Source organism: Carlito syrichta, unplaced genomic scaffold (assembly GCF_000164805.1).
Source record: "Carlito syrichta isolate Samal-C Ts95f unplaced genomic scaffold, Tarsius_syrichta-2.0.1 Scaffold302558, whole genome shotgun sequence".
NCBI classification, from domain to species: Eukaryota; Metazoa; Chordata; class Mammalia; order Primates; family Tarsiidae; genus Carlito; species Carlito syrichta.
The window spans coordinates 278,136-302,853 of NW_007246654.1; the positions used below are offsets into that span (position 1 = coordinate 278,136).

The 24,718-nt window shown below is 54.0% G+C and overlaps 3 protein-coding genes across 4 annotated transcripts in view; 2 read left to right on the forward strand and 1 right to left on the reverse strand.

Moving 5' to 3' along the window:
- The window catches only part of PODXL2 (podocalyxin like 2), a 41,738-nt gene extending 41,115 nt beyond the window's left edge, over window positions 1-623 (forward strand). The window contains exon 9 of the mRNA XM_021711751.1: window positions 533-623. Coding sequence (XP_021567426.1) covers window positions 533-623 — 91 coding nt within the window. The remainder of the gene's footprint in view (window positions 1-532) is intronic.
- A 537-nt stretch (window positions 624-1,160) lies between these two features.
- On the forward strand, window positions 1,161-7,169 carry ABTB1 (ankyrin repeat and BTB domain containing 1). Its single transcript, XM_021711748.1, has 11 exons — window positions 1,161-1,235; window positions 1,355-1,410; window positions 2,257-2,401; window positions 2,549-2,708; window positions 2,795-2,840; window positions 3,181-3,297; window positions 3,380-3,498; window positions 3,691-3,789; window positions 3,903-4,070; window positions 6,266-6,466; window positions 6,544-7,169. Exons 1-11 carry the CDS (start codon window positions 1,228-1,230, stop codon window positions 6,748-6,750), a joined length of 1,326 nt encoding a protein of 441 aa, XP_021567423.1. The 5' UTR covers window positions 1,161-1,227; the 3' UTR covers window positions 6,751-7,169.
- Window positions 7,170-15,296: 8,127 nt separating this feature from the next.
- MGLL (monoglyceride lipase) overlaps window positions 15,297-24,718 on the reverse strand; it is a 129,217-nt gene continuing 119,795 nt past the window's right edge. For both annotated transcript variants that reach the window (XM_008056854.1, XM_021711750.1), the window contains 2 exons: window positions 21,402-21,617; window positions 15,297-18,460 (listed from right to left, as the gene is read on the reverse strand). In XM_008056854.1, the coding sequence (XP_008055045.1) occupies window positions 18,335-18,460; window positions 21,402-21,617 (342 nt within the window). In that variant the 3' untranslated portion in view covers window positions 15,297-18,334. The remainder of the gene's footprint in view (window positions 18,461-21,401; window positions 21,618-24,718) is intronic.

Below are 24,718 nucleotides of genomic sequence, written 5' to 3' on the forward strand. Positions count from 1 at the left end.
TCGGAGCGCACGGCACTGGGGCCTCGACCACCCGGCCGCGGGCGCCTGGGGTGTCCAGAGGTCGCGGCAGCTGTCGGAACCGGAGCGCGCGGCACGGGGATGCTGATGGCGATTGACCTTCGGAGAGCTTCCTGGAGGAGGGGACTGCTCCGCGGAGGCACCAAGTGGGCTGAGAGAAAGGCCTTCGATCAAGTAGGGCTTGGATGTCGGGCCCTCGGAAGCGGGTCTAGGACTCCAGACGAGGCCCCTTTGATACTCTCTGGACCTGGCATTGGGCACATCCAGATCCCACAGTCAGCCTCTGGGCGCCGGGGATGCAGAAACTCATGATGCAGCTAAAACGAAGCTGACGCTGATATCGCTACTGTCTTGGGCCAGATGGGGAAGGAAGGGGTGCCCAGTTGGTTTGGGGGATATCTCTCTTCCTTCGCCTTCCACCCTTCCCTCGTTGGCCTCCTTTCTCTTTGGCCTTTCCTTCCCCATTCCTTGGTGTTGACGGACCGCCTCTAACCTCCCCTGGGCTGGCCCCAAGCTGCTTTACTCCTGAAGCCTCCCTGCATCAGGTGCCTGCCGCCCAAGAGTTAGTGACTAACCCCAAAGCTGAATGTAACTCAGAGCACTGAGTCCAACCTGGCTGGCTCCCTGGGGCTGCCCCCCTCTCAGTGATGACTCTACCAGCATCGGTGATTCATCTCTCTCACCTCCCCTATTGTGTCAGCTACTACATCCTGCATCTTCTACTCTGGTATCTGTCCCCTTCTCCCCATACTCTTCACACCACCAGGATGCCTGCAGCAGCCTCCCTCTGGGCTCCCTGCCTCTAGCTGGACCAACCTCCTGCCCCATACAGCCAAAGGGCTCTGGCCAGAGTTGAGGCCCCATTACCTTCTCTCTGCCCCAAATGCTGAAAGGCCAGCATCTCAGGCTCCTCAGCTCTGGGCCTGACCTCTGCCCCTGCAGTCCATCATTCCCCAACCTGGCTGCTGTTGGCGCTTAGTGTCTGCCTATGCAACCCCATCTCCACACCCTTGTCTGCCCTCTCCTTTGAATGCCTTTCCTGCTCTGGTCTGCCCATCACCTGCCCTCAGGTGAAGGAGACTTCCCTCAGCTCAAAGGGGTGTTTTCCCATCTTCCTCTCCTTCCTCGGGCATTCTCTCTCGGACCATGAACCAGTCCTGACCCAGTCTCTGACCTCTTTCCCACCCAGGTACCTGCTGGAACAGCGAGATGTGGAGGTGAACGTGCGGGACAAGTGGGACAGCACCCCATTGTGAGTGTCAGCTGGGTGGGTAGGATGCACAGGATGGACCCTTGGGTGCTGACGACTGCCTCCCGAATGCCTTCCCTCCCTCAGGTACTATGCTTGCCTATGTGGGCATGAGGAGCTGGTGCTTTACCTTCTGGCCAACGGTGAGCGTCGTCCATTTCCCCGTCCACCCCACTACCACCTGGACGCAGCTTTCCTTCTTGCCCCACCTATACTCTGTTCTTCATATTGCAACTGGGTTGATCTTCCATGATGAATCTGATCAGTGTAAAATCCTCCAATAAGTTCCCAGTGCATTTAGGGTAAAACTAGACCACCTGGCCATGCCTATGCGGTCCTACAGAGTCTGCCCCTCCCCTGGCCTCTTGCCCACTTGCTTGTTATGCAGCTACACTGGCCTTCTCTCTGGTCCTCTTCTCTGCCCAGCCTCCTCCTGCCTCCGGACCTTTGCACTTGCAGCTCTTCCTGCTATGGCTGCCCATCACGGGGCCCACTCCCTCGCTTTATTCAGGTCTTTGCTTGTTGTCACCATCAGAGTGACCTCCTATGGCTTCCCTGTGTGGCAGCCACCACCACTGTCACCCTTCATTCTGCTTAGTTGTTTTTAATAGTCCCTGTCATCACTTGTTAACCTATTCAGCATCCTGCCCTGCTAGAGAGTAAGTTCTGTGAGTGCAGAAACCTTTCCATTTTGTGTACTGCGGTGCTCCCAGTACATAGGACAGCACCAGCCACAGTCTACTCTCAATTTTGTGTAGTCTGTGGTACATGTGGGTGAATATGTGCCTGTGTGAGTGCCTAGGCCTTGGGGAGGATGCTGGGGTCAGAGTCGGCCCAGAGTAATTTGCAAAGGGGTCTCCAGAGCTTCGGGCTCCATGTGGGAAGGTGGGGAGGAGGGGTAGGGAAATTAGGATTTTCCCCCAGGTTCCTCCCCAGCTGCAGTGCACAGCCCCTGGCCCTGCTGACTGGTGAGCCCTGCCACCCCCCAGGAGCCCGCTGTGAGGCCAACACCTTCGATGGCGAGCGCTGCCTCTATGGGGCATTGAGCGACGCCATCCGCCGGGCTCTGCGTGATTACAAGCAGGTCACAGCCTCCTGCAGGAGGCGGGATTACTATGATGACTTCCTGCAGCGGTGAGTCAGGGCATGGGTGGGGTATGGTGGCCCTGGGTGGGCACAATGGGTTGGCTCTGGGTGTGGCCTGCATGGGACTTAGGATTCTCCTGAGAGATAGGATGGGGCCCTGCTAAGCATCTTGCCTCCCGGTTCTCCCCTGCCTAGGCTTCTGGAACAGGGGATCCATAGCGACGTGGTCTTTGTGGTACATGGGAAGCCGTTCCGGGCGCATCGCTGCGTCCTTGGTGCACGAAGCACCTACTTTGCCAACATGCTGGACACCAAATGGAAGGGCAAAAGTGTCGTGGTTCTCAGGCACCCGCTGGTGTGTCCCTCCAGGGTGGCAGAGGGGTGCTGACTGTTCAGGGACAACAGGGGGCTTGTGCTAGGTGGCTGTCTCTCTGTTCACAGATCAACCCCGTGGCCTTTGGGGCCCTGCTGCAGTACCTGTACACAGGTGATCCCCTGGGCCCAGGGTGGGAAGGTGGGGAATGGGCCACTTTTCTTAACGGCAGCAGCAGACCCAGGTGTGGCTGAGCTGATGTTTCACCTTAGGCATCTCGTTGTTCCCTGCAGCCAGGATGGTTTCAAGCTTGTCCCACCCACAAACTGAGTCCTCTCCCATCTGTTCCTAGTGCCTGTAGAACTCAGATGGTAGCTCTCAAGGGGAAACCAAAGCAGCCAGTAGGCCCAGGAGTCCCAGCCTTACAGTCAGGTGGCTAGGTAAAAGGGGACCCCACCTGGGAAACTGCGTGCTTGTGACCGCTGAGGCCCTGATCCTCCCACTCTGCCCCCAGGCCGCCTGGACGTTGGTGTAGAACACGTCAGTGACTGTGAGCGCCTGGCCAAGCAGTGCCAGCTGTGGGACCTGCTCAGCGACCTGGAGGCCAAGTGTGAGAAGGTGTCTGAGTTTGGTGCGTGCAGGGCTTGGGGTCCAGGGCCTTGCGTGAGACCTGGCAGGGCTGGCCTGGCTCCCTGAAGCTGCTCTTCCTCTAGTAGCGTCCAAGCCAGGCACGTGTGTGAAGGTGCTGACCATTGAGCCCCCCTCGGCAGACCCCCGGCTCCGGGAGGACATGGCACTGCTGGCTGACTGTGCCCTGCCCCCAGAGCTCCGAGTAAGTGTCAGTCTGGGTGGGCTGGGCCTGGTGGGCAGGAGGGGTGTCTTGGCAGAGGGGGCTGTGATGGGCAAGCCCCAGGTACTTGGGTTCAGTTCCTTGTGTGACCTGCGCCACTCGCTTTTCTTTTCTGAACCTAGTTGTTCACTTTTGTGAACCTTTCTGCGCTGATGGTTTGACTTTGTGCCCCAGGGTGATCTTGGGGAGCTGCCCTTCCCTTGTCCAGAGAGCTTCAACAGCTGCCCTGATGTCTGCTTCCGAGTGACTGGCTGCAACTTCCTCTGCCACAAGGTGCCTGTCCCCTCCTCTTCCCCTCTGACCCCAGCCCCCTGCCCTGAGCCCCGATCTCAGTCTTCAGGAGACAGACTCTGGGTCTTGCACTTCCTGAGCCCAGCCTCCCCCAGGCCTTCTTCTGCGGCCGCAGTGACTACTTCCGGGCCCTGCTGGATGACCACTTCCGAGAGAGTGAGGAACCACAGGCCTCAGGGGACCCCCCAGTCGTCACCCTGCACGGAATCTCGCCCGACATTTTCACCCATGTGCTTTACTACATGTATAGCGACCATACTGAGGTGCGGGGCTCGGGTGGGGTGTCGGGATGGCCCATGGATGTGCAGCCATGGAGCTAGAAGGGAGTGCCTGGACCCCAGGGTCCTGCAGAAAGTCCTGATTGAACCACGGGGTGAGGTTTTGATTAGGCTAGTGAGAAAGGAAGGTTATTGGGTTTTTCTTTCAGGCAGAGGGGGCCTTTGTAGGTTCCAGAGCAGGAATGAGTGATAAAACTCATATCGTGGGCACATGACTCTTGGGGTATCTTGTCAGCTTCTTGGGGTCCCCAGCTTTTCCAGTGGGAGGTGAGTGGAGACAGTAACCCTGAATTCTCCTTATGGGGAGCCCTGAGCTCCTGCCTCTGGGTTGCTGCAGATCCATGGAGTTCTGGGTTCTCTAGTCACCTCTTCCCTGGCTGCTTTCCTTTGTCTCTAGCTGCCCCATGGCATCCCTAACCCAAGACCGCATGGGTAGCAGCAGAGAGTGCTGAAGATTTGCTCTGCCAGGGGAGATGAGAATGAGTGAGTGTGTGTGTAAAGAGACCCCCAAATATGGTGGCTTAAGAAGAGGGGAGTTTGTTTCTCCTTTATGTCTGAGGTGGGTGCCCAGGCAGGTGGCTTGCTGGGGACCCAAGTTGTCCCCTCCATCAGAAACCTTTTCTCTAAAGGTAAACATTTTAGACTTTGTGGCCCATAGGGTCTCTGACATAGCTATGCAAAAGCAGGTGTAGACAGTACAGAGACGAGGGGGTGTAGCTGTGTTCCAGTAAAGCTTTATTCACACAATAGGCTGAATTTGACTTACTGGCCGTGCTTTTCCCACCCTGCCCTGGGTTACACGTCCTTTGCATATGGATACTGGGTCATAGGCAAATTCATGCTCTAGGGAAGAGGAAGGCAAGGCAAGCAGTTTCTTCTCCATAGGTCACTGGAAGTTGCACCCAGTGCTTCTCACATTCCACTGGAGAGAACTTTGTGGCTATACTTGCCAGTCAGTAAGGGAGGCTGGGAAACCCATTCTATGGCCAGGTCCCTATTCCTGTGGGGGAAGGGGAGAAGCGTGTTTGGGGACAGATGGCAGATGGGAGTCTGTGCTGCAGCATCAGGCTTCACTCACCTCCTGTAGCTCCCTCTCCCACGTCCTGACAGTCTCCTGCTGTGCCAACCCCGCAGCTGGGGCTCCCTCCCTGGGTTCAGCTGGCCCCATCTCTCCCATCTCCTTTACCTCATTTCTCCACCAGCTCATCCCAGCTCTCTCACCCCTGCTACCTGGGATCCACCTTTGCCCATCCAGAGCAGCTCCCTCCTAAAGGAGTTTTGCCACCTCAAGGGCACCTTCTTTATGGCTCAGAGCATGGGTTGGACTCCAGAGCATGGGTTGGACTCCAGCATCTGGGCTGATGCTGGATTAACTGTGTGACACGGGATGAGCTGTGTGATTTTGGGCAAGTTACTTAACTGCTCTGTGCCCTTAGAAAACGGGGATAGCAGTAGTCATCGCTTTGTAAGGTCTTGTGCAGATGCATGGTTCTTGCAGGAAAAGGAGATGGGCACAGTACACGGTAAGCTCAGGGCACCTCGCCTGAATGTGGTGTCAAAAGTTCCTTCATCTTTGTCTCCAGCCTGCTCCCTTGGCTCTCCAGAGCCTGGACAGAAGCTGGGCACTTAAGGTTTTCCCAGCACGCTATGTAACTAGGTGTGTTCCAAATCCCCACAGACTCAATTTCTCCCCCCACCCCATGGGAATGGCACCCCACCCTTGACAGACTCCTTGCCTCAGTCTTGAGAGCAACTTCTGTCTCATTTTTCTAACAGCCTTTCGAGGCAGATATGATTATCTATACCTCACAGACGAGGAAGCCGAGGCACAGAGAGGTGAAGTGACTTGCCCAGGGTCCCACAGCTGTGGGAAGTGTCAGAACCCAGGTCTGTGTGATTCAGAGCTCACGCTCTTTCCCCTCTGAGGCCCTGCTTCTCCCCCTGCCCACCAGCTGCCCAAGGCAGGGGACCTCCCGCCCACCCCACCCAGTCTCTCCAGCCCCTTCGCTGTCCCACAGATCCCTGCTGGAGTCTGGGCCAGCCCCAGGGGCCAGGGCAGGGAGCTTCTGCTCCGACCTGAAGCCTTTGCTCTCCCCTCAGCTGGTACCCTGCCTTGGCCGCTGGGCCCTGGGAGCCCTTCGTGACCTTGGGGTACACCTTCACCCCTCCTTTTACTGCAGCTGCCGCCCGAGGCAGCCTATGATGTGCTGAGTGTGGCTGACATGTACCTGCTGCCGGGCCTGAAGAGGCTGTGTGGGCGCAGCCTGGCCCAGCTGCTGGATGAGGACAGCGTGGTGGGCGTGTGGCGCGTAGCCAAGCTGTTCCGTCTGGCGCGGCTCGAGGACCAGTGCACTGAGTACATGGCCAAGGTCATTGAAAAGGTGGGCCAGCGGTGCTGGGGTGGGGTGAGAGGGCTGCAAGAGCAGACACCTCTGTGCTAAGCCGGCCAGTCCCACAGCTGGTAGAGCGAGAGGACTTCACGGAGGCAGTGAGGGAGGAAGCGGCCGCCGTGGCAGCCCGACAGGAGACGGACTCCATCCCGCTGGTGGACGACATCCGCTTCCACGTGGCCAGCACGGTGCAGACATACAGTGCCATCGAGGAGGCACAGCAGCGACTGCAGGCTCTTGAGGACTTGCTGGTGTCTATCGGCCTGGACTGTTGAGCCCCTGCCCACTGCCCCGGCAGCCCCAAGCCTGTGTGCATGTTTGTGTGTGCAGCTGTTCTTTCTGCTCCTTGCACACTCGAGGACATCACGGTAGGCAGAGGGGGTTCAGTGGGTCTCCTCTCCCTCCATAAGCCTGAGGACCCCAGGGGAGGATGTCTTTGGGATGAGCCCTCTTCCCCAATGCACATGCTAGCCCCCAAGACCCTGGGGCTGCGCACCACTCAGGAAAACCCGCAGTAGAGGTAGGCCTTCTTCTCTTAGCGCCTCCCTCCCCCAGATCCCCTTCCCTCACCCTGTCCTCCTGGCCCTGGCCCTGCCCTGGCTTGCTTCTCCAGCCAGCTGCTCCTGTGCACAATGCCGGGTAGGACGGCTGGGAGAGGCTGTGTGTGGCAATAAAGCTTGAATTTACTGTGAGAGCCCGAGTCTGTGTCCGAGGTGCCATTTGGGAAGGGTGGGGCCTTTTGGAGCAGGAGCTGGTGAGGAGCAAGGGGAGGAACTCGAATCGGGGCTCAGGCTCCCTCACCTGACGACCAGCAGAGGCTAGTCCAGAGCTGGAAGGCCAGGGCCGCCGGGCAAGCAGAGCTGGAATCTGCCGCCGACCCCAGCCTGCCTCCCTCCTTTCCTGACCTGACTGGCTCCTGGCTGTGGTGAGCCTCGTGCAAGAGGGCTGAGGACTGAAACAGCCATTTTCCTTCAGCTCAGGGCCAGTCTCCCCCTCCAGGGAGGCCCTTCTGGCCCTTCCTGCAGGGGCTGTGACCTTATCAGGGGAAGCTGGGAGTGTAGGGGCAAAGAGACAGCTTCCGCCTTGGCCCTCTGAAAGTTCACTGAAAAACCAGCTTGCAAGAAGCAGATTAATTGGAGAAAAGGCATACACATGTATTTACATTGTATACACAGGAATGAAGACCCAAAGATACAGGGGAAGTTGTCTGTTTTTATGCTTAGGTTCAGCAAAGTATGGACAACTATGTAGAAATGTGATTGGGCAAAAGTGTGATCTAATGCTAATAGACGGAGTGGGGAAACCCAGCAAGGCTTGTCTGTCTAGATTCTTCTTGGCCTCTAGAGCATGTATCCCCTCCTGGGTAAGGGCCAGGGCCCTCTCTGGAATGGGGGCCTTGTGCCCTACAGTCAAACAACGTAGGTCAGATAATTTCTTTATGGCAGTTTTTTATACAGATTCGGTGGAGAGAAAGTAATATTTCTGGTTTTGTGGCTGGCTTTCAGGAAAGGCAGGTTTCTGTGACCCATCTTGAGGAAGAGGAATTTTAGATTCTGTGACTAGCCTCTGGGGAGGATGGGATTAGAGACAGGAGGGAGAAGTTCAGAGAAAAATGTTTGCTTCTGAGGCTGCTTCCAAGGACTTCATTTTGGGGTATTGTTTTCTAAGCCCCAACAGGGGCTTTCTCGGTGCCCTTCAGGCCTGCAGCCCACCCCCTCCCCGTTGGGCCCCAAGGCCTTTCTCAGCTACGTTCTGCTTTTTCACACAGTTCAGTTCAGATCGGCGTGTACAGTCCTGAGTGGGAAAGGTTCTCTCATGGCTTCTAATAGCAAGTATCTCGGCTTACTCTGTGGTTGTTCTCCATGCCTTTTTATTTTGTCATTTGCAGAACTTTTTGGATTTTTTCCTTTTATTTCCCAGTGCATGTTTAGCCATATTTCTCTTGCATATTGCTCACATGGGAGAAGCTGTAAGGCCTGAAGTGACCACATGGGAGAAGCTGTAAGGCCTGAGGCGTCAGTTGGGACAAGTCATCTGACAGTCAGGGAGGAGAGTGATGAGTTGTGGGAACAGTGGGAGGGGAGGTGTCTTGGGATAGGCCTGCCGTGGGGAGGGCATGGTTTGTGTAAGGGCCTGGGAGCCCAGAACAGCTGGGGATGGAGTTGAACCGGGAGGGGTCTGCATGGCCAGAGCCCAGGGCTCAGCTGAGGCCTAGTGCATAGTGGCTCTGCCTTGCTTTTCCCAGTGAACTGGGGATGATGACTATAACTCCCTCCTGGCTGGTGTTAGGTGAGAAGGGCTCAGCAGAACACCTGGTTTATCCTGAACCCAGTGGGAGGTGGGAGCAGGGGAATGATAGGGACAGCCTGGCATTTTAGAAAGTTCTGGTTGCCTCGGGGCACACAAGACAGGAAGGCTAATGACCTAACCAACAGGTCTCACCACAGACTACACATTAATCTTAGAAATGCTAAGATATGTGAGAGATTTAGTTGTTTAAATAAAAAATTTTGGGCAACCTCTTTCAGGTCCTCTCCCACTGTGGTAGCTTTTCTGTCTTAATAAATCCTACTTTAAAAAAATTTTTTAAGAATACTGTGAATGAAATAAATAAATAACAAATTGATAAGCATGGAAAAATAAAAAAAATAAAAAAAATTAAAAAAAAATTTTTTTTTGATTACCAGGCATGTCTTTTTTTACAGATGTTATCTGAAATCATAAAGTTTCCACTTTTGAGCAGAATTTTTTTTTTTTTTTTTGAGTTGGAGTCTCACGCTGTCGCCCAGACTGGAGTGCAGTGACCGCTCCCGGCTACCGCAACCTCGACCTGCTAGGCTCTGGTGATCCTTCCGCCTCAGCCTTCCAAGTAGCCAGAATTACAGGCATGCGCTACCACGACCGGCTGATTTTTTGATTTATTGTAGAGATGAGGTCTCGCTGTCCAGGCAGGTCTCGAAGCCACGGGCTCAGGCAATCCACTCACCTCAGCCTCCCAAAGGCGCGGGATTACAGGCTGAGCCACTGAGCCCGGCTTTTTGAGCAGATTTTAAGGAAAAACACTAGTGGGATGTTTAAGCAAAACCACTGTGGATTGATATTTTAACGGTCTACTGCAACAGCAAAAATGGCCAGGTATGCCAGCGGAGGCCTTCGTGCAAGGAGAGCTGCATCCCCAGAACTGCCAGCCTATCCCCAGAGCAAGGCCGTGTGGTGGGGGGTAGGCAGCATCCCCCCTGCACCATGCCTTCCTCATTTTAGTCGAAGGCAGAGAAACAAGAGTGATGGAGAAACACCTTGTGTGAAGGTGTTTAGTACAGTGTTGCAAGTCTACAGGAAAAACAGCACACGGCAGCAGTGCACAGTCACTGAGGAAGGAAATGATAGCCAATGGGGGTGCCCAAACTTCCTGCAGCCATAATGCGGGTTGGTGTGGCCTCTGCGTCCACGAGGAAAGCGAGGTGATTCAGCCTGCGCTGTGGGTGCTCCCCAGGCTTATGTGAGAAGTCCACAGCACAGACAGAGCCAGACAGGAGCATGAAACTAAAATGATAGCATTTGAAACTTAGTGTATAAAATTAGTTCCATCATTAGGTCGATTCAAATGTAGAACAAATGTTGAAATAGACTAAACACATTTTGACCCAGAGGCCCTGGGTTTGAAACAAGGCTCTGTTATGCCTAACCCAGAGGAAGAGTTGCTGCATGAGTTGGGGACATTTGATCCTATTTCTGTTTAGTTTCTATGAACTAAACTGTACTAATTTTGGAATTTAAAAAAAAATCTGCCCCTCACTTTAACTTTAATTCATTCTTACTTCCAAATAAAAAAATTTATTGTTGAATGAAAAATATTTCCATTATATTTTATTGGAAAAATTATATGCTTTCTCTCCTAATTCAAGATACCCCCTCATTTTTCACAGATTGAAAAGTCAGTTGGACAGTGACAAATGGAGCAGTGATTAAAAGGCAGCAAACTCAGTTTTGCACATGATATGTAGCACAGGGATGGCTTGTAGCCCCACCAAGAAGAGTGGGGGCAGGGGCCAGGTGAGACAAGACAAGTGATGGTGCCATCTGGAATCTGAGGTCAAAGGAAGTCAGTAATACTGACTCGTCTTTATTTAAAGGTTGATATTTGGTTCGTTACGAAGTTTTTACATTAATTTTGATTTTTGAAATTGTTACGGTAAAATAAGGTTTATCACGATGACTGGGATTCTTGGCGCCCCTTGGATGTTGTGTCCCAGATGAGTGCCTCACTCGCTTCACCCATGCCAGCCCTGAGCCAGAGTGCGTATGGGGGCCAAGTCTACAATAAAAAAATAAGAATTTATTTTTAATTTTTTTTAGAATTTTACTTTATTATAGGAATGTGGGGTTATAAGTGAGGATTAACTATATAAGTAGGCTGAAACATAAGGATTGATTTCTCTGCACATTCTAAGATCTAGGCCACACCTGAAAAAAATAGAACAGGACACGAAGATTTTGCACATGCTCGTTCTTTTCTCTACTTGGGAAACTCCTGCAAGCCTTGTGTCCCCTCTCACTGCAGCTGACTGAGGAACTCAGGGCAGAGGCTTCTGTTTGGATGCTGGCATCAGAGTTGGGGTGGGAGAAAGAGCATCAGGGCACTCCAGCCAGGATTGGAAGCAGCCTTACTGTGTTCTTAGGGAAAATGTGACACCTATCAGACACCCTACTAATTTGTGTCCTGAGAACCAAAGTAAGAGCTTCTGTCTAGAGTCAAACTCACAAGACTTCCTGTCATGAAACTTCCCTTCCAGTTGTAACACCTAGATCAAGTGCTTGGCTCCTGCAGGTCTCAGTTACCCCTCCACAGCCAACAAGGCCCAGCTCCACGGAACGGTGAAGCCTGTGTGTGAAATATGTGGCAGAGACCCATTCGGCAGCATTAGACTAAAATGATATCATCTGAAAGTTAGTGTATAATACATGTTCCAAGATCAAGTTGATTTAAATTTGTAAGTGTTCCCTACTCTAACAAAGGTTAAAATAGACTATTAAAAAGAAAATACATTTTGACACAGAGGCCCTGGGTTTGAAACACAGCTCTGTTATCCCTAACCCTAACCCCAGGTCTAATTTTATACCAACCCTAACCCTAATCTAAACCTACGCAAACCCTACCCTAACCCCAACCCTACTCAATCTTCTCTTATCCTCAACAGTGGAAGTACTTCATGTGCTGTCCAGGGCCACAGCTCCCTGACAGCTGGTTTAATCCCAGCCTAATTGTGCACCATCCCAGCCTGTGTGTGTTCCTCGGGTTTTATTTGATCTTTATTTTGTGTGTCCCTGGTCTTGATCTTTTGTCTTGCTCTTTGATTGCATCATACCTGAATTTTTGCGGTCTGTATGGAGTGTTTGTGGAGCTGCTGAGGACTGTAGGTGTGTTTGGTCTGCAGGATTTCTCATGTGGTCAGGTACTGCTTCCTGTTTCTTGCTGTACTAGGCTTCCTGAGGTGTAATCTTTGAACCTGGCAGGAGTTTGGCTGGGACAGGGTTTTGATGGAAGGCGAGCGCCTTCCTCTTCCTGAAGGATGTCATTCCCTCTCATCTCTGCAGTGCCAGTATGTGGACTTTATGGGGCCCCTGGGGGAAGTAATGCCTATATTGCAGGTCTCAGAGGCAGGGACTTGAGGAAGTGGGTCTAGGGGAGCCTCAGGCCTCAGTGAGCCAGGAAGCCACCCTCAGGCAATACTGGTCCCTGCTTGTGGTTCAAAATTTGAAAGTTGCTCAATGTGGGTTTTAGCTCAGCCTCTCATACAGTCCTTGAGCAAATCAGTGAAACCCTTAGAGCCTCAGTTTACTTATTTGTCCTAATGGGAACAGCACCACCAGCCACTCAAAGCTGGTGTGAAAATTATATGGAGTTCCTGTGATGAAACTCTCAACAGTCTCCACCAGTGTGAATTTCCATCCCTTTCTGGAAGATATATAACACGCACAATTTGAGCAGACCGTGTAACCTTTTCTTATCTACAGAGATTTCTGGAGACATATGTGTTTGTTACGTTCTCTTCCAAGTAACAAGGTTGGTCACCAAACCTTGCTGATTTTACCTCTCCAGCGGCTGCTGGTTCGTCTTCCCCTTCTCAGTCCCCACAGCCATGGCCTTGGTCAGGGCCCTACCTCGTCTGTCCTCTCACCTTGCTGCTGTTGGTGTCATCAAGGGGCTCCCCTTGATGCAAGCCTCACTGTGCACATTTCATTCTTGTGACACAGCCTGCTCTTGTCCTTGACGTCTGAACTCCCCTTCATTTCTCAGCGGGCATACGGCTCACTTCCCAGCTGCCCTTGCATCTAACTGTGCCCATGCCAGCAGGTTCCGGATGTGATCTGAGACACTAGATGCAATTTCTAATTTCTGCTTTATCCCTGGAAAGGTGTATGAGCACGTCTTTCCTTTTCTGCCCCTCCTGCCAGCTGGAATGAAGACACCATGGCTGGAGTTGGAGCAGCCATGTTGGACCGTGACTGAAGGCCAACATGCTCCAGACCGCTGAGCAGTGAGCTAAAAGGAGTCTCTACCTGCAGGTCTCCATCTCGGTCATGACTGTGTCCTCTACCTAAAGCCAAAGCCTGGACAGGTGGCCCCTCTCCCACAGCAGCAGATCACTCTGTGTGTCAGCTCCCCACTGGGCTAGGCCCTGGCGCTCCACCTCACCTGTTGGCCCCCTCTGACTACATGATCCTTGGGTAGGTGCTGCTGAGGTTACCCTCTGTTTCCTGCAGGGACCCTGACTGAACAAACCCTTTGCCCCTGTGCTCCAGCCTCCCTGAAAGCCTCTCAGTCCTGGGACCCACTCAAGCTCTCTCCACTTCTAACACTTGCCCCCAGCTCCCTCTGCTGTGGCCCCAAGCCTGCTCACTCCTGCTTATCTTCTGGCTTCTGGAGAGCTGTGCAGCCGCAGGCTGGGCTGGTGGCTGCCTTGTGCCCCTTACTGTTAAGCTCTGGGTGGGAGTTCACTTTGCCCTGTGTCCTCGTTCTGTGAGCTGGCCCACCTCGTTCTGTTCTGGTCGCCATTCCTCCCAGGGCTGGACCCAGTGCCTGACACAACACAGGTGCCCAGTAGGAGCTTTTTATACATCTGTGACTGTTCATGGAGGAGGTTAGAAAAGCCGACCGAAGGAGCCATTGTTCTAGGTTTGACACACTGAACTCTGGGGCAGAATTTGGCTGAAGGCCGGTAGAGCATAAGGCTAGGAGCGAGCGGGCTGTCCTTCAGGTCTGTGTGCCTTTTAGGGGGACCCCTGCACAGAGGCTGGGCAGTCTCCCAGCCAGAGTTGCATGCAGGTTCACAGGGCCCAGTGCAAAACAACATGCAGGGCCCCTGCTCCGTAAGTGTCAAGGATTTCCAGAAAGCAAGAGCGGAGCACTAACCCAAATGTGTGGCCCTTCTAGCATGGGGCCAGGTGACCGCACAGGGCCACGAAGCTGACCTTGCATTTACCCCACAACGCCAAGTTCAGTGCCTGGCCGGGAGACGTCGTTCATTTCTCTCCCATTCCTCCCTCCTCACTCAGCCACTCGTTCACGCACTCTCCCACTCTTCCCCCCCCTTACTCACTCACCTGCTCACTCGTTCCCTCATTCATTCTCTCACTGGGTCACTTCCTAATTCACTCCCCCCTCCCTCATTCATCCTCTCATTTGCTCACTCGTTCCCTCCCGCATTCTTTCGCGTTCCCTCCCTCCCTTATTCCCTCTCTTATTCTTTCCTCACTCATTCATCCACTGTTCGTTTCCTCACTCACTCATTTTCTCACTCCTCCCTCACTTATTCCTCCAGTCACACACTCCCTCACGCACTCACTCAGTCCCTCCCTCCTTGCCCTGTTAGACAGGTATTCCTGGGGACTCCCTGGGGAGCAGAGGTCTAGTGCAGGGACAGGCCCTTCTGCAGCTCAGTGGGACATTCCCGTTGGAGAGCACAGAGCTACCAAGTGGACAAGGAGAACATATGTCACATCAGATGGCAACACATGTGCCAGAGGAAAAGCAAGTGGGGGGAGGGGGCGGGTAGGAGAGGCTTCACCGAGAAGATGCCCCAGAGGGGGCTGGCTGGTGTGGCAAGGGCCGCGTGGACATGAGGATGGGGAGCGGGGAGGCAGGGAGGCCACGGGTCAAGGGCCTGTAAGGACTTTGGCCTGTACTTAAGGGAGATGGGCACCACAGGAGGCTCTTGAGCCGAGAAGGGCCACGGTCTGCCTTGCATTTTAACCGTCCCCTCTCACCGCTGTGTGGAAACAGACTGAAGGGCCCCTGGGAGGAGACAGAAGCCCACTGAGGAGGCTGCTGTTGCTGTCCCTCAGGAGGTGGTGGGGACAGCTGGGCCGCAGGGAAGCAGTGTGACTCTGGAGATGCTGTGGAGGGAGAGTGGCCAGGCCGGGTGTGGTTGTGGGACACAGAGAGGCGTCAAGGGCAACACCAGACAGCAGGAGAGCTGGGCTTCCCCATCTGAGATGGGGTGAGGACCCAAGCTTGGGCACCCCTGTGGGGCCGTGGAGAAAGCCATGAGCTGCACCAAGGTGGAGCTGGGGGCGGACCTAAGGGATGCACCCGGGAACAAATCTCCTGACAGAAGCCCTTGGCGTGGATGGGAGAAGGGGAGATGCACACATGCTGATCCGGCCCGGAAGCGCCGCTTGAGTGAGTGGCAGAGACGGGCGTGGCACAGGCAGGGCCCAGCGGACACTCAGCACTGCCTTGCAAGAGGGCCTGTTGCTCTCTTGGCAAGGAATGTTTGCATTAGTATCAGAGGCCACTGCGACAGACAGACGAACACCACTGGGGAAACATCTGGTTTATTAAGATTAGCTGTCGCGTACATTGGTTCCTTTAATAGCTCTAACGGATACATATGTTCCCCACTAACAGTATACACGTAGGGATGTGACTGAGCTGCAGTGACGATAACAAACCAGTAAAATGCTTGGAAAATCATTGTGATCCTATAAGGTTTATGTTAGCCATAGGTGAGAGGAAGCAGAGTGTGAGACGGAAGCCGCGTGGGGCTTGGGGTGGGAATCTGAGCATCCTCCAGCGCCGTCTCGGTGAGCCCAGCACCACCCAGAAGCTCAGGGAAGCTGGGCCGCTGCCAGAAGGGAGGGAGGCTGCCCATCTACCCCTCCATCTCTGCAAAAGAACTAAAGCCTGGTGGGGCTGTGGCCCCCACTGGCTGCAGGCGACATCTTTTTCTAAAGAGATTCTCAGGCATGAAACCTATTTCTGTAGGGACTGGCATCACCTCTGAGTTGCCAGGGAAGGGGCTGTGTTCCCATCAGTGCTTGGGCCTAGTGTCCCAGGCAGGGTTTGAACCAGCTGTGTCTCTGGGCCCCCCTCCCTGGCCTTCGCCTTCCCCTCCCTTCTTAAGACCAAGCCGTGGGTAGCCTACGTTCTTCTTCCAAGCCAACGTTCCTCTACACCCTTGGGATGGCATGACTCTCTGAAGCTCAGAATGCCAGCACGGAGCCATCAATATCGAGAAGGAATTCAGTTCAAGGCTCGCACAGCTGGGGTCCCAACAGCTCTGGAGTGACCCTGCGTGAGAAGTTAGGCACAGCTCATGTGCAGGGCCCTGTGCTGGCTCCTGATTCAGAAGGTAGCATGTTGACATCCCCTGTTCCCTCTTCCAGATTACATGAGGCAGCCCCAATCTCAGATAATTTCTTTCATTTTAATATTGGTGATTCTTTAACCAGGCGTGTAAATGCCACCGAATCTATATGTCTCTGGAAGCGCTTTCGTGTACATAAATTCACGCATCCAAAAGAATCCTTGGTCAGTCCACGTACCTGATGTTCATTTGGGAAATGGCATTGCCACCGTATGCTTCTGGGGAGGCAGCGGGGACGAGAGGTGTGTGGACTTTTTGCGACCTGCACTATCTCAGCTCCTGGTGAGAACTGCAGATCTGGCCAAGCGGCATCACTCAGTCTTTGGATGGGGTTTCTGCTTTTCCTTAGTGAGAAGCAGAGCCATCCCCTCGACTGCCCGGCTGGCCGGGGCTCGCTGAGCAGAGAGAGATGAACTACTCTGTCAGTGCATTTTAAAAAATTTTTTCTCCCAGAGAGATAAGATGGGCCTATGGAAGGTGCTCTTTTTTGAGGACCTGGGGTTGGTCAGCACCTGGGCCTCCACCTGCCCTGTAATGGGGTGTGGGCGTGGCTTTTTCTGCCCTGGCCCCTGGGGCACAGAGTGAGCTCCAGCAGAGCCAGCTTGACCAGTTCTTGACTCTGCCATAGTGTGGTCAGGGTCACTGGAGGGAGGGTAGAGGGGCTCACCTCGCTGGCGACGCAGAATGAGCCTCAAGAAGAACAGGGCTTGCGTGAGGGGCAGCAGTTCCTGCTGCTACAAGAAGGGTCCCCGACTCCTAGATTCTGGGGCCCTGAATTGCACCTTCAGTGGGGCTTCAGTGATGACAACACCCCCCAACCCAAGGTCATATTTGCACTAATAAGCCTCTTGAGGTAACAGGTCCCATTTTGAAGGTGAAAGCCTTCCCAAAGCGGACGGTGATCCCCATTTATTGCTGGTGCCAAATGGGGCCAAGGCTGGGCCAGGGCAGGGTTGGCACTAGGAAGGGCAGTTCAGACTCAGGGCCTCCACTGGGGAAGGTTGGCTGACACCAGCCTTGGCCTTGGGTGAGGCCTGGCCTAACCGGCCCTATCGTCGCCGAAGGCTCTGTGCGGCCTCAGGTAGGGAGGCCTGGATTGCCACTGTGCTGGGCTCTCTTCTCCTGCCACCAGAGGTAGCTGTGCTGCCAGCACTGAGGCTCCCCGGGTGGCTCTGGCCACAGACAGGCCTCGGACCACGGTCCTGCAGGCTGCGGCGGCTCTGTGACCTGGAGCAGCAAGAGGGGCCCTAGGCCTGGTCCCCTCTCCGGGGCTGCCGGCTCAGTTCCCGAAGCACAGGACCCTCTGCCTAGCCTGTCCATCCCTGCACGATAGCTCACCCACTCACCAAAATAGTCTCTGTTTTAGAATATACATTATATATTAGACATTTCATCTTCAATACAATTCTCCTCTAATAGCATCAGGTAAAATTAGTAACTCAAGGAAAGGCAGCCTCTTTGAATATACAGGGCACACAGTGGGCAACCTAAGCCTCTCCCTGCAGGATGGGGGGAGGAGAGGAGCCTCCACTTCCTGCTTAGCTGTATTTCTGGACCAAGCCTCACTCCCCTCCCTCTGCAAAATCCGGCCTCAGGCCGAAAAGGAGCTGACAGAGGCCTGGGGACCTGCTCATCTCGCGGAAGTGCCAGGCATCTCTGGGCCTTGGAGGGGCACGTTTGTTCTGCCCAGGGGAGCTGGCCTCCACGGAGACACCAGCCACCTCATCACACACTGAGAGGAAGGCCAGCAAGGTGAGGCTGGTCAGAGGGGGTACTGGGGCGAGAGCGAGGGGCTGGGAAGCAGGGAGACCCCCAATTATTGCAGTCTGGTGTCCCAGGAACACCAGGAATCCCTGGGAACCTTGTGGGAGCTGGAAGAGGTGGGGTAGAGGCTTGGCTTTTCTCTTTTAAAAAAAGGACGCTCCAGCACATTTCCTCTGTGGAAAATTGCCTGTAACCCTTTTCCTTTTTTTTTTCTTTTTTGCTTAACATATCTACCCCTTTAAGGTAGATCTAGTGGCCGATAGCCTAATATATCACAAAATGTCTTTGTGGTGTGTGTGTTGTTTTGTTTTACTAAAGTAAATTGTGCTAGGGATTCCTCCAATTTCTGATTTTTTTTTTTTTGCAAGCCACATCTGAGAGGCCGTCTCTCCCCTTCCTCTGCCTGCTTCCCCCAGACTGTGAGCCTGACACCCGACCAGTGTATTCAGGGCGGGGACCCAGTTCCTGTCGCGGCTGTCCTTTGAGAGACCCACATGTTTATTTCGTGGAAGACAGAGTTGGTGACTTCAGGAAGCTCTTTGTGGAGAACATGGTAGGCACCTTCGTAAATCTGCAATTAGGAGAGACACAAGGAATCAGGGCTGCATCATCAGAAGTGGCAGGGGGTAGGCGGAAGGCCGTGGCAGGGTGAGGGGCTGCAGGATCCTCTGGACCCTCCCCTTACACCCTGAGGACTTGGCCCTGACCTCCGTTGTCAAGAGGCCAACAGCTTTTGATCAGATTATGGTTCAAGTGAATGACAATTTCCCAACACGTCCTAATACTTTCTTAAGTGCAAACTATCCCTCACTCCACATCTCTCTCCACCCACAGACCCGTTTCTGAACCTCCAGCACAGGCAACCTTCTCCCAAGAGGGCGTTCCATTCCTGTCTCACATCCTTACCTTCCGTTTGGTCCTCAGCACATCCCAACCTGACTTCCACTCCCACCAGCCCACGGCAGCTGTCCTTGGCCAGCTCTCCAATGGCCTTCATGCCGCCATGTCCAATGGACACTGTGCTCTCCTCTTTTTTGACTATTTTAGTGTCATTCATAAGTTGATCAGCCTTACCTTCTAGAAACACTTTCTTCTTGTATTTTCCATGGCTTTATACTCTCCTGGTATTTTGTTTTGTTTTGTTTTCCTGCCTGGATGGCAGTCCCTTCTCAGTTCAGGCCCACACTGCCCAAAGACCTCTGCAGGCTGGCCTGGACTCAGGCCTTGGCAGTGTCCTCTTTTTCCTCTCTAGTAATCTTGTCCAGTCTGTGGCTGATGACTCCAACTCAGAGCTCCAGCCAAACCACTCCTCTGAACTCTCGTCTGCCTACCTGCCATTTCTACTTGAGCTCCTAACAGGTATCTTCCAGACCTCCCATGGGATTCCAGCGGGTATCTCCAGACAGGACTCCAGCACATTTCTCTGTCTGGTGTCACCCGTCTCAGAATAGGGCATTGCAGCCTCCTCATGACCGCAAGCCCACACCCCTGCTTCACTACTGTGGTCTCACTTCCTACAGCCCTGCCAGACCTCCCCTGTCTTCATTGTCACCATCTTCCTACTGGGCCTTCCTGTCTCCACTCGGTGACCACTGGAGGGAGGCTTTTAAAACGGAAATCACAGCATGTCACTCCTTGGCTCAGAACACTCAAGCAGCTTCTCCTCTCACCAGGAGGAAAAGTCCAGATGTCTCGGGTGGTGGGGCTCCCGTGCCCCACCCACCCCACCAGACACCCGCTTGGCTCATTCCCACGGCACCGATCTCCTTTTGGCGGCTTGCCTAGGTCAAGGTCGTCCTAGACTCAGGTCTTCAAACTCGCTCTTCCCTCACTCAGTCTGGAATGTTCTTCCACCCCCCCTTCTTGCTGTTAGATCTCAGACTTGTCCATCCCACCTAAGCAGGTGCTTTCCCTTCCCTCTGTCCCTGCGTCCTCATACTCTGCTTTGTCTCCTTCAGGGCACTGACCCCCTTCTCCCGAACCCTCCTGCTTATGTATCTGTTTACTGCTCATCCCACGAGGATGATAAAGACTCCAGGGGAGGGCAGGGCCTTTGCTTGTCTTGTTCTCTGGGCCTGGCACAAAGTCAGAGCCCAGTAAATACTTGAATTAAACTAGCAATGGGTGAATGGCTCAGTGAATGAATAAGTGAGTGATCTCAGTGGACTCCTTTCGTAGGGTCAACAAGGCTCCATGTTGGTGTAAGGGTGTGATCTGAGTTGTGTTCACCGAAGAATGCAAAGGGTTCCACTGTGGGGTTTTTGGCTAATATTTTAATTTTAAAGCTTTTTTTTGAGACAGGGTCTCGATAGGTTGCCCAGGTTGGTCTCAAACTCCCGACCTCAAGTGATCCTCCTGCCTCAGCCTTCTGAGTAGCTGGAACTACAGGCGTGTTCCACCACAACCAGGGCCCACTGTGTTTTTAGACTCTCCAGTGTTAATATGAGCCAGCTTGCTTTTCTCTTTCTTTTTTACTTCTTTCTGTCCATCTGTGCATCTGTAGCTGGTAGTTGGGATGGGGCAGGGCCTGCAAATCAGCATGGTTGCAAGGGAAGCTCTTGATAGCTGGCAAAGATAGCAGCCTTTGTGAGCACAGTGGGGGTGGAGAGGGACAGTGAGCTCAAGTCCAAGGATCTGAGTTTGAATCCTGACCGTCACTTGGTGGGGTTGGGATCTGAAGTGAATTAGCCACTCTATAACCCAGGGAAAAGCAGCCTTGGGCCCTCAGGGCACAGGCTGGGGCAGCAGAGTGCAGGGAGGACCCAGAATGTGAATGTGGCCCTGGGCCTGGGATCTGCCCACCCAGCACAGAACACTTCCAGGGTCAGACATCCCTTGAGGGGTACTCAGGAGGTGCTCCCTCCTCCAGCTGAGGGTACTTTCCAGCTCACTCGGACAAACAAAATGAGCATGTCTGGACCCAGAACAGCTCAGTCCGTTTTGAGAGGCCCTTGGGGTTAGTTCACTGTGGTCTCCTGTGCCTAATAAGCCGCATCATTGAGCTGCAGAACCTGTCTTCAGGGCCCTCTGTCTGCAGGCCCAGCCTTTGCCGACCCCCGCCCCAGATCAGGCTCCGCCCAACCCGCCAGCATCCATGTGCCTCAGCCCTCTGGCAGCTGCTGTTGCTGGTGCAGAGGGAGCCTGGGCACCAAGCGTGTCCTTGGATCTTGGTCATGACATTCTCCAGGGAGACTTGACTTGCTGAATGCCCAGCTGTGGGTTCTTTTCCCGACCATACCGTCTTCTGATTGTTCTCTCCCTTTTCTTTTGAGGCTCATTCATACAAAACGATCAGAGAATAACTCGTGTGTTCTCTTAGAATTAATAGGTTCCTCTGATTCCTTGTACTTATGTATCTCCCAGCAGGCCAGGCCGGACCCATCCTGAGATGCCAGGGGTGGGGTGGGGGTGCAGCTCTCAGGGATCTGGGCAGCCCAAAGGGAGGCTGCCTTCCTCCGTGCCCCTCTCCCCCCGCCCCCAACCTGGGGAGGCAGCAGGTGGTAGTTGCTCACCTTGAGTGTCTTGTCCTGACTCTTGGCTGACTCCATGAGCAGGTAGGCCCCTTTGCTGTCACACAGGCGGTCAGCAGAGCCCTGGAGCAGCAGGAAGGGCAAGGTCAGCTTGGGCAGGGCTCGCTCCACCCGTGAGACGGCATTGAGCAGCTGGATGCCGAAGCACACCTTCAACCCGGCCCGGCAGATGAGGGGGTCAGAGTTATAAAGGTCAACCTGGAGGAAAGAGGGAGACAGGCTCATCAGTGCTTGGGTGAGGGGTCCCTCCATAGACAGGACCCCTTTCCCAGCAGCTTTCCCTTCTGCTCTGTCCTGAGGGACAGCTTTCATCCTGGTCAGCTGTGCGCTGTGTTCAGGGCCTCTCTTTTCAGGCTCGAGAGTGCCACGTACTTACAGGGGCTGTGAAAAGTGTCAAGTGTTAATTTGTATTTTAACAATATAAGTGGCATCTATTTGCTCACTTTGACTATTCCATTCAAAAGCAGCTCTGAAGAGGTTTTGGTGTTTGATTTGTTTTCCGTCTCCCCCCTGACGTGGTGTCCGCCTGGTGGAAGCAGGCCAGGGCACACGGCGATGGCAGGAACAGTGGGGGCTGGGCTGGAAAGTGAGGGGCCGGGGTGAGAGGCCCTGAGAAACGCGTCAGCTGCCCAGTGGGCCTCGGGGAGTCGGGGAAAGCCCAAGGACAGATCTGGGCCACAGTGGGCTGCAGGAGACGGCCCAAGGCTCTGACAGGAGGCTCTCCACCTGCTTGCTGCCTGGGCTGTGCTGAGGCCCTCCCTGCCTCTCTGTGGGATATGCCCAGAGGCTAAGCTTCCTCTGACTCCAGCCTGTTCCCTGCTTGTGGCTCAGATTCTCTTGGCCCTCTGTCCTTGCTCTCTCTGGCCTGTCAGCCTTTCGTGGTTTCTGACTTTACTCTTCCTGCCTCTGCAGAGGCAGTTCAGGAGACCACTATCCTGATCTGTGGTCTGAGAGGGAGCGTCTGCTCCACAGTTTTTGTGTGAGAAGCTTCGAGAAATCTTTTGGTCCCACAGGGGCAGGTGTGAAGCCATGATGTCCCTCATCCTTGCCGAAAGGTTCCCGACTGGTTGGTGAAGTGCCTGCCACATGGTGAGGACTGGAAGAGGGGCAGAGAGGGGGCATGCAGACGTGTTTCCGAGCATACCCCCAGCTGCCCCTGAGATGGCCAGGGTGCCCACTGTGCTCCACCGATTGCGGCTCTCCAAGGCTGCACTCCCGCCCCACCCCCCACCCCTTTTGTCAGGCTGACAGAGCTTCGGTCAGAATTCCAGATCCACACCAAAGGGGAGAGGCTGTCCTGGGGTCACCCCTGCCAGCCCTGGATTCCTTCCCATGCTAGGGACCAAGCGCCGCAAACCAGACCCTTTGTGAAAAGCCACACGAGATGGATTAGCCGCTTCCTGCAGCTGAGCTGGCATAGGCCTGTGGAGCCAGGCCATCTGCTTGGGGGCTGAGAGGACATGGGACTGGCAGCACAGCGCACGGGCAGTGTGCGAAGGCCCAGCTATGGGCCCAGACCACAGGCAGTGCTCCTTTAGGGTCTGCAAGGAACCCTTCGGGGAGGAGAGCTGGGGCGTCCCCAAGAGAGCCCCGGTCACGCCCTGACACTAACAACGAGACCCACGGCAACAGCAGCACCATCCACTGAGGTACTCTGCCCAGCATGGTACTGAACTGCTCCATGCAGGATCTCACTGAGCAATACAAATAGCCATGTCTGAGCACTTCCTATTTGCTTGTCTCAAGCAATCCTCCTGCCCCAGTCTTCTGAGTAGCTGGAACTACAGGAGCACACCACCACACCGGCTGATTTTTAATATATTTTTTGTAGACATGGGGTCTGGCTATGTTGCTCAGGCTAGTGTCAAACTCCTGCCTCACGTGAGCCTCCTACCTTGGCCTCAAAAAGTGCTGGATTACAGGCGTGAGCTACCGCACCTGGCCAATGTTTTTACATGATTAAACCTTGATAACTCCCTGCATGAAGAATGGCTCTCATTATTCCCCTTTATACAGATGAGAAAACTAAGGCACAGAGAAGTTTAATAGCTAGCCTGTTATTAGTTGCCCCAACTCCTGTTCCCTCCCATAGCACCTTGACGTTTAGTTGGATACACAACTACCCAGACTAAAGAAAAGACTACACTTCCCAGCCTCCCTTGCAGCTGGGTATAGTCATGTGACCAAGTTCTGGCTGGTCAGAAGTGAACAGAAGGATTGTGAGCACCGTACATCAAGGACCTGCCTTCCCCTTGTCCCTTTAGAAAGAAAGTTGAGGCCAGGTGGACAAGGGTTGTACCTGGAAGCATCAAGGAGCAAGATGGGTGTCTTGATGCCTGGAAGTCACTTCCTTTCCTGTTTAAGCTGCTGCTGTTTGGGGTCTTGGTGCCAAGAGGGACCAACCTGCCCTGACCAGCACCACCCCACCCAATGCTGCTTCCAGGGCTCCTGGGGGATTGTGGGACCTGTGGGTGGGGGAGCTCCATCCCTGTCATGGCTGCGGGGGATCTGTCTTATGACCGCCTCCTTCCTGAGTCAGGCCTGATGCTTTGCCCTGCTGACCCAGAGAGTCCAGGGCACAGAAGACCCCTGGGAGTCTGCTTCCCAGTTTAATTACTCTAGTGGCCCAAGCAGCTTCCTGCTCTTGGCTTTGTTTTCTGAGTCTTGATGTCTTGATCACGTAAGTCCTGTTTACACAATGGCCTATTCTGGGCCTGGGGCCCAGCTGCCAGATGTGTCAGGCCCCTGCTGGGAACTACAGCCAGAGACCAGGAGAAGAGCTCCATATCACAGGGGGACACTGAGGCTCAAAGGGCCCAAACCTTCCCCCTCAAGTGGCAATTCTGGCCCAATCACAACAACCTTTACTTTTAAGAGTTTAAGGTCTAAATCTGGCTGGGTGTGGTGGCTCACACCTGTAATCCCAGCACTTTGGGAGGCCGAGGCGAGAGGATTACCTGAGCCCAGGGGTTTGAGACCAACCTGGGCAACTTGGTGAGACCTCGTCTCTACAATAAATCAGAAAATTAGCTGGGCATGGTAGTGCATGCCTTGTAGTTCTGGCTACTTGGAAGGCTGAGGCAGAAGGATCGCCTGAGCCCAGCAGGTCCAGCCTGGGTGACAAGAGTGAGACTCCGACTCAAAAAAAAAAAAAAAGATCTAAATCCACCAAAAGGCCCAGGAATATGTCTGGCCACCCAGGAAGGAGCTAGCCAGGACCCTTCCTCCCAAACCAAACCAAGCCTAAGCACAGAACACTGGTCAGAAAACAAGCCCATTCCAAACCCAAGACCAAAGAA